The following is a 9268-nucleotide window of genomic DNA, read 5'->3' on the forward strand; positions in this document are numbered from 1 at the left end:
GGACTTACACAACATCATTTCTAGTATTGCAAACTAACAGTAATGTTTGTTGACTTGAAGTGAAAAGCTTATACCCAGAATTCTACAAATTTATATTACCAATTGTGTCTCACTTCTGTGGTACACACAGTACTGTACTTCGATAGATCGTAAATAAGTCTGGATGCATCTCAGCACAGAAAATCTGGTGAAATGCTTAACAACTGAATAAATGCACATTAAATGAAGGATGTAAAGCATCTACACTTGTGTGTATTATCAGTTGTTTAGTCTTTTTCATTGTGTCTGATTTTGAAAAGTGTTTAAAATCAAATACTGATAATACTAACAAATACACCCTGCTTTTGAGGGCCTTGTTTGCACTGCAAACAACCACTGTTTTGTCGGTATCCAAATCCAGGCGTCATAAAAGACAAAATATTGTGGTCTGTTGTGTATGATCCAGTGTATTCGTGTGACTTATGCAAATTATTTTGGAAATCAGGTCTTTTCATGATTTAACCAAAATAAAACTGCAAGCTAAAGGGAAGCATCCTGTTTAGATTGAACTGTTAGTACTTGTAAGAAATTATAATAACTGATAAAATGTATAACTGAGGTTGGTATGAGGCCAGCCCAGTGTACAACCTTGCATTCCCTGCAGGTGTCTATTCACAAATCACTTAACCATTTCCAGTCCAGTTTATACATGCGTTCACTGCTGCCTGGGCCTGCTGACACTGCCCTTTCAGAATATCTAGAAAAAGATTTTTGCTAGATGTTAAGGTGTTAAATGATTTCAAATGCTTTCTCTATTTAATTTTAACTTCAAAAAGAGGAAACCGTGTTTCCCTTAAAATAGGTATGTATTTTATTTTGTTTAGACTGTGCAGTACTAGTAACCTGGCCTGAAAATAGTTAATTATGAACCCACACTTCACTGCATATTTAATATGAATATTTCACCCTACTTAAATTAGATCTGGCTGTGGAATGTTGACTATAAGCTCATTAAATATTCTAAGAATGTTTGTCTGTGACAAAGTTTCTATTTTTCCAGGTATGATACAGATCCCTTTTTAGGCTGCATTCACACTGGGTCTGTTTCAAACAGACTGGGTCTGGTTTGTTTAGTTTGATATAATGTAACAATTTGCTTACTATTTACACTAATCTGCAATCAAAGGGACCAAGTTCTTGCTGAAGTTATTTTATTTATTTATTTATTTTTGTCCTTTTCCCAATACGTTTAAGATCGAGTTTGTTTGTGAAGTTTACAATAGCCTGTAAGGTATTTTGAAAGATGGCAGCTACTGATGTATTGCTCCGGTTTTTAATATAGCATCTTTTAGATTCTTGCATATTGCGCTGGGGGAGCACTTTGCTAATTTAATAATAGATTTATTGAACGTTTACAGTAGTCAGATAATGTAGTTTATGAAATTCTGCACAGTTCTCCTATTGTCAGCATTAAACAAAGTAATTTGAGAAAAGACTGATTGTTGTTTTTGTGAGTTTTACCAAATTTCTATCAGCTTCACTTTCTCACATTGTACATGCATTTAGTTAGGATTGGCAGATTTCAACAGTGGAAAACTGGGATTTTTTTTTTTCTTCAATTCACTGACACCATAGCAGCTCTGAAGCCATTAGTATAACAGTATATAATAACACAGTGATAGTTTAGAAATTAAACATTGGGTGAATTAATTGCAGGTCATAATGTTAAATATACAAAGACAAATTTTAAAAATAGATTAGTTATTGCTATTTATATAAACAAATAACCTGTAAGATTGTTTTATTTTGAATGGCATTGACACAACATACTATGCTGAGCACACTGATACAGTCTTGTACATCATTTATTTATTTATTTATTTATTTTTAAATACAAAACTGGAACAAGTAACAATTTTACTATGGTCCGACCAGGTCAAATAATGAAGGCTGAAATTAACTGTGACCCAAATATAGTTCCCAGAGACATGTTTTGTTTTTTGCTCTATTTGTTTCCTCAGAATCTGAACTTTCTTCAAAATGTTTACGTCCTAGTTAGGTTACCTTGGGTAGTTTGTTTCCCTTATGCAAAAGGACCAAGTCCAGTAGTTCACATTGACGTTTTAGCAAGCGAACCAAACTGTTCACACTTGACACCAAACGTACCAAACCGTACCAAGTGCGGACAGGACCCTCTAAATGGACCCAATGTGAACAGCCTTAATCAGAATTGTAATCACTGTGTAGATCTATGTGTTTAAATCCTGTTTCAACTAACTACCCATTAAAGGGTAAAGGACAAGGAAGTGTATTATCTTTGACGTATTAGTCTAGAATTAAAATTTGCAAAGCATAAATTATTAAGCTATTTATTTTGGGGGTTATTTTATTTTGTTGTTCTTACAGCAAGTTCAGAAATATTATTGGAAGACAGCCAGCTGTGCTTTTTCAGGAATGATTCAGTTCTGCATAATGTTTTACATTCCCATTTCCAGCAAGACTAACTTGACTTTCTAATTAACTATAGGGAGTTTTCATGTACATTACAAATCGGCATGAATTTGGAAGACTAATTTCAACTGCAAATTACAATACATCTCACTTCAACAATGACTTGTGGCAGATTTTTGAAAATCCACTGGTAAGTGTCAATGGAAAAACATGCCTGTGCACTTATGTGTGCCCTGTAGAGCCTTTGTGAGGCTGAATATCATTCCTGATTTTATTGTGGCTAATATATTCCTACAGAATATGTACCTAGAGATATCCACACTAATTTGATATCATTATAACTGTAAGACTAAGACCTCGAGAAACAACTGTTATGTCTGGAGCTCACTACCCTGTTCATAATCTAATTATCAATTGTTGCAAAGTTTTGTTTTTTTAAACATGAATCAAGCCAATCACTGGTAGAGTCATATAAATGAGCTTCAACAATGGCTGTGATTGAGAGGGACTTTTATTTACATAGAAGGTGAAAGCAATTTGTGAAGTTCTCTCTGAAAAAGTGTTTCGTAGAAGCAGTTCACAGCCAGCTATGTAAAGCACTTTGTAATGGTGGTCGACTGAAAGGCTCTATATAAAAATAAAGATATTATTATAATTTAATTTGTTGTTGACCCGGAACATCAGTGCAGTCCTGATTTGTGTTTGAAATAAAAAGTAGCAACACTAAACTGTTTTGGACCTTTTTTTTTTTTTTTTTGAATGTATTTAACATGTTTTACCATTAAATACAATTTTAAAAAATATATATGTAAACATTATGTTTCCATAGGTGTTTTGGGGGTACCAGTGTGGTGCATGTTTTCAGACATTACTAACAAACAAACATATCGTAAACATTTAACAGCATCAAAATTATTAAAAACAATCGCCTCACTCGACACAGCTCAAGTGGTAGCGACAAAATAACATGTGAATGACAGTAACGTTCTGTTTTCAAATGTATATCTGAATGTGCCTCTGCAATGAAATGCAGTGATTACTGAAGGGCCTTTTGAAGTCAGTCGACGGTTGGAGCTCAGCCGCATGGTGTTTTCCATTATTGGTGCAGACGCCAAAAAAGGTGATTTATCTTTAAATATCTCATTACAGGATTGGAAGGAAAAATACATTCACCAAAACTATTCAAAAATATTTACCCAGAATCTGGCAGAGCAGGTGAGTATCATCACAGTGAATACAAACTGGTTTTAGAATGAGTGATAGTAACTTGCTTTTTTTTTTAAGCATTTTATCACTTTACCCACTTTTATGCATCACTAGCGTTCATTTTTATACAGCTATATTTAGAGATTAACCAGATGTTCAATCATCTAACATTGTTTTAACTGTTGTGTTCATACATACTTTTGATAAAGCATGTAAATCGGGTAAATGTGAAATCTTTATCATCCATTGTAGCCCTGTCCAGATGTATTCTGGTTCCCCATATTTTCCGAGAAAGCATGTGATGAATTGATAGGGGAAATGGAACACTATGGAAGCTGGTCTGGTGGAAAGTATATGGTAAGAGTAATTCATGTCTGTGTCTGTATCAGATACTTATACCCTATGTGTTTCCATTATTATTGAGTATGTGAGTGGGTCTTGGTAAACACATACCGTTCTTGTGAATGTAAAAGAGGCAAGCACATCATACCAAGCAGTGTACTGTACAGAATTACACTGCCTAAAATGCAGCAAAGAGAATTCAACATAGTATAAAAAAAATAGATCATTTGTTGTTTTTTTCTTTTTACATGATTTGAGAATTATGAAAGGGTATATTAAAATACATCAATCAAACTTGACAGCAATCTCTAAATTAGCATTAATGTACACATTATTTTCGCCTCCGTAGCGTATTGTAATTTTTGTGTTATTTTTATAGGATAAGCGCATTTCTGGTGGTTATGAAAATGTTCCCACAGATGATATTCACATGACGCAAGTTGATTATGAAAAGGAGTGGCTGCATTTCATCAGAGAGTATATTTCTCCAGTAACGCTCAAAGTTTTTTCTGGCTATTACACAAAGGTAAGCTTGTAAGTGTACTCTAAAACAGGGGTTCATGGAATATTTCTCGTCATTATTGGGAAGGAAAAAAATAATGGCACAGGCATTATTTCAACCCTTAGCTTAATGACTGATTGGCAGTGCAATAACAGTAAATGGTGTGAGAATTTATTTTTACAACATGTTCTATCCCTTCATGTGAACACTTTCTATATAGTGTCTGTGAAGCTTTTGTCAGGCTGTGTGAACAGTCTGGCTGTAGTGGTGACGTCAGGCCAAGAAATGAAACCAAACTACACAGCAACTGGGGGCGAAACTGAGACGGTGCTGCGCTCAGTGTTTTATTGACACATGGAAAATAAAATATTGAACAAAACAGAACACAGTACTTTGGGCCAAAATAAATAGACAAACCAAACAAACAGACAAACAAGTACAGTGCTGGTGCTTCCAGCACATTTACAGCAATTATTTATTCTCATACTTTTTATTCTCCTTTCCACACCTGTTCTCCACTAATGAACACACAACCCAGAGGTGAGTGCTTCGTGCCTCTATATATACAACTGTGCCGAGATTCAATTACTGATTTAATCATTCACTTGAATCTCGGCATTTGAACTAATTTGTGCAATCCCGTGCTCACATACTATTACGTACGTTATCTGCACGTGAAGTGATTGTGCCATCCCTATGCCTAAGTACAACTATATATTTTAAATCACTTGTGTTACAGAGACTCATTTATATCCCGTGCACCAGTACATATACGCCAGCATTAACACACCACATACAACACATAACACACACATGGGCAGGGCACACTGCCACGGGCTGTTTTTGTTTTTTTGGGTTTTTTTTTGGGGGGGGGTTTAACATTATTAACATGATTAATTGAAAACACTACATGCAAGTGATTTTGAATTTAACTTACTCATTAACATATTACTATGGTCTATCAAGACAAGTAATCCATGTGCATGTGACTGGCAGAAAATAGCTGCATGGTTTTTAATGCATAGATTAGTTTAATTTCAAATGTGTTTGGCTTTCTCCTAACATAGCCAACCTAGGGGGGCCAGACTAAGTATTGTCGTCTAAGACTGACTTACTATAATTATCAGCGTATATTGCATTGGAACGAATTGACTTGAAAGTAATGCAAACAGGTTCATCACAAATTTTCAGTATATTCTACAAAGTAGCCTTAAATGCAAAAAAAAAAAATAACGATTACCTGTCAATTGACAGTTTGGCAATAGGTACATTTGCTGCATTAGTCATTAAATAAAATAAAACTCAATTTGTCGATTGTAAAGCTTATTGTGTTAGTCTTGAATATCTTACTGAAAAATCCTATCTAGACCTTTATAGGCTGTTTTGTTTTATTAAACAACACACACACGCACAGCTGAGTATTTATTTTAAAAAGCCATTATTTTTATAAATGTAATGGTTTCCTAACTGACAAGAGTGTAACTGGTTTGAGTTTCCATAAGGTATGTTTTTCCTTTGGTTTTGATTAAGGGCTATGCATTGCTGAATTTCGTTGTTAAGTACACTCCTGACGGACAGGCATCATTGAGACCACATCATGATTCCTCCACATTTACGATCAACATCGCTCTTAACAGTAAAGGGACAGATTTTGAGGTGAGTTTGTCACTAAAAGTCGTGATTATCTACTTGTGATTAAGTAACTGTGCAAAAACTTAACCTAAGACCGTGAAAACCTTTCATTGTTTAACAGTGCATTTGCTAGTGTGGGTTCATGAGTAAATATAGTTATTTTCCTTTACATTTTTCTGTCAATTTGATGACATCTGAATTTTTTTTATTATTTTTATTACCACCTTATAATTTTGTATAATCAAAGTGCCATTGAATAGTTGTGGTTGATGCATTCTGATTGGTACAACACCATTTTAAAACAGTATTTTTTAAGCACTGTGCTTTATCTTTACATGTTGTACAGCTCTGTATTATGTCATTAGAAACAGCTGCTGTACAGCAACATTGCCTCATTTAAAGAATAATTCCCTATTAAATCCCTATGATGAACAAGACCAGTTATTTTTCATGTTCACCCATTTGTAAACAATTCATTAAGGAACACTAATATGATTGTCTAAAATTATAAAACAAATTCAGTACATTTGTAGGCTATATACTGTACTTGTACTTGGTTTCAATTTTTTTTCTTTTGTATTTTTTTCTTGTAGCAGGATTGGGGCTGAAATGTAAGGAGTCGTCTTTTCCCCAGTTCTTGGCTTTACCTACCTACATACAGTACATTATACTGTGTACCTTAAATTGTTCTTGAAAAAAAAAAAGATTGGTTTCTAAACAACATTACCCAGAAGAATGGCGATGACTCTTGTTATAATACATTTTGGTTTCCTATATGGCTATTGGAAAAAGCGAAATTAGTTTTGTGGGCATTTTAGTGGGAGACTGAGGGTACATAGTATTGTTGCATTGATTTAAATGTTTGTTACTGTGTGTAACTGAGGGTTTGTGAATTAAAAGGATATGTGTATTTGTGTACTATATATATATATATATATATATATATATATATATATATATATATATATATATATATATATATATATGCTTTAAGGTTTAGCTTAATTATATGCATCTGTTGTGGAGGATTACAAATGTAGGACAATATGCAATTTTCATCAGTAGCAGACATATAGAGCCGGACAAAAACAATATTTTAAATCACAATCTTTTTTTACAGGGTGGTGGCTGTAAGTTTCATAGATACAACTGCTCTGTTGAATCTCCAAGAAAAGGATGGAGTTTCATGCACCCAGGAAGACTGACTCACTTACACGAAGGACTACCAACTACAAATGGGACACGATACATTGCTATATCTTTTATTGACCCATAAACTGTTTGTTTGTTTTTTTTTTTATTTGTAAGTGGTAAAATAGTGGAAACCAAAGAAGACCCTCACATATTTGTGAATGCATTCTGACATGAAACAGTGAAATAAAAATGCTACCAAAGGATTCTGAAATGTAACAAAGGGAAATTGCTGAAGATATGATTATTTAGCTGACTAATAAAGGTGTCCTCAAATAAATGTAAAAAACAGTGTGATTTTAAAAAAAAAAAAATCAAAGGTATTTTCAACCTACTTTGACACTATCAATTTAGAAATTATTTTTATCAAGATTCTTGTTCTTATGTTTCTACTGAATTGTGGATGTTCTTGGAGATTACTGTTACTGTACATGCATGTTGCTATTGTCATTTATTTTTTCTTACTACTGATTTATTTCTTGGGACTGTCAGATTATTTTTTGTGACGATCAGGTCATTTTTTGCACACCAGCTTTTTTTTTTTTTAGGAAAAACAACTATTGAAACAGCTGTTGCTATGATATTCAGGATTTGTATACAATTCTATTACAACTTTTACTTGAAATCGAAAAAAAAAAAAAAAGTTTAAAAAAAATTGTGGCTGTCCAACTGGACAGTTGTTATTGAACTGATTATCATTTTAGGGAGAATAAAATAACCTGTTATTGTTTACTTTTAGAGATTTACAATGAGCGGTACACCATGAACATGTTCACCAAATGAACGTATTATGTCATACTGATGTACCAAAATAAAATCCAAACGTACAGTAAATTTTTGTATCTTCTTACTTGTATACACTTTCTAGCAAGAAAAGGAAAGTCTTTTTATGATGCCATGTTATTGGTTAGGTCAGCTTAAAAACTATTTTTGGTGACTGGACCCAGGAGAATTAGATAGCTTTAGACACATTTATAATGCAAATATTTTAATATTGTAAAGTTAAGTTTCCAGATTAAATGGCTGCCATACACACCCAATAATCAGAAAGTAGCATTGATATGTGTAGACAGATTTGTCTGTTTTTCAAGCAGAACAGGGAAGAAATTAATTATGTTGATGCAATTCTATTTGACTGATATACATACAGTTATTTGGACTTGAATAAAGAAAATGATCTGGAAGATAAGAGTTTGAAAAAACATGAAATGGGGAAAAAGTGTTCCTCAGCTTTTTTTCCCCTTCCAGACTATTTCTTTGATCGATCCAAAAATGTCTTTGCATGAGCAAATAGCCAAGTTCCTATGGATCACAAGCTAAACTCTGTAAAATCAGATTTTGTGAAAGCAGTTACTTTACTCAGTGGCTCCCATGTGTAAGCCAGTCATAAATAACACTAGAAAACTGGTCTAGAGACCTGAACTATATTTTTGTTTATTGCATTTACCCCAGCCAGTCAGACAATGACCCTCAGCCATCATTCAATCAATTAGCCAAACTGCCTAAATGCATATGGTAATGATGCACAATCAACATGCACTGATATTAATCACAAATTGTGCTTTCAGCACATGAATATATACCAAGAAGGTTCTTGGCATTCCTTTTCTTCCATTGTGTTTCAATTTACCGGAAGGGTGGCTTGTTTATGAGATAGAAGCTTGGCCCTGGGCAAAATTTACGTGCTAAAAAAAACATTTGCCACTGTCCTGTCACATTTATTATTTTTGCCGATTATCGATAAGTAGAACTGTTTTAATTTATGATGACTGCACTTACCGACTAAAGGATTTAGACAGAACCTTTAAAAATATTGTTAAATATAATATTAATATTGTACTTTCCTAAGACAAATATAGAGATACCTATTGATTACCCCAAGGGAAAGGTCAGGATGAGGTTGTACAGATATGATATCAATATTGCAGCATGATCTGTAGCACTGGATTTTGATTGGCAGCAGTT

General features: G+C 33.6%; 1 protein-coding gene across 1 annotated transcript in view; it reads left to right on the forward strand.

Moving 5' to 3' along the window:
* The window catches only part of LOC121323148 (procollagen-lysine,2-oxoglutarate 5-dioxygenase 2-like), a 59946-nt gene extending 51809 nt beyond the window's left edge, over positions 1 to 8137 (forward strand). Inside the window, exons 15-20 of the mRNA XM_041263980.1 lie at positions 2507 to 2620; positions 3580 to 3645; positions 3889 to 3993; positions 4358 to 4504; positions 6011 to 6136; positions 7233 to 8137. Of these exons, the coding sequence (XP_041119914.1) occupies positions 2507 to 2620; positions 3580 to 3645; positions 3889 to 3993; positions 4358 to 4504; positions 6011 to 6136; positions 7233 to 7388 (714 nt within the window). The 3' untranslated portion in view covers positions 7389 to 8137. The remainder of the gene's footprint in view (positions 1 to 2506; positions 2621 to 3579; positions 3646 to 3888; positions 3994 to 4357; positions 4505 to 6010; positions 6137 to 7232) is intronic.
* Positions 8138 to 9268: the final 1131 nt, after the last annotated feature.

This window comes from Polyodon spathula, chromosome 11 (assembly GCF_017654505.1).
Source record: "Polyodon spathula isolate WHYD16114869_AA chromosome 11, ASM1765450v1, whole genome shotgun sequence".
Lineage (NCBI taxonomy): Eukaryota > Metazoa > Chordata > Actinopteri > Acipenseriformes > Polyodontidae > Polyodon > Polyodon spathula.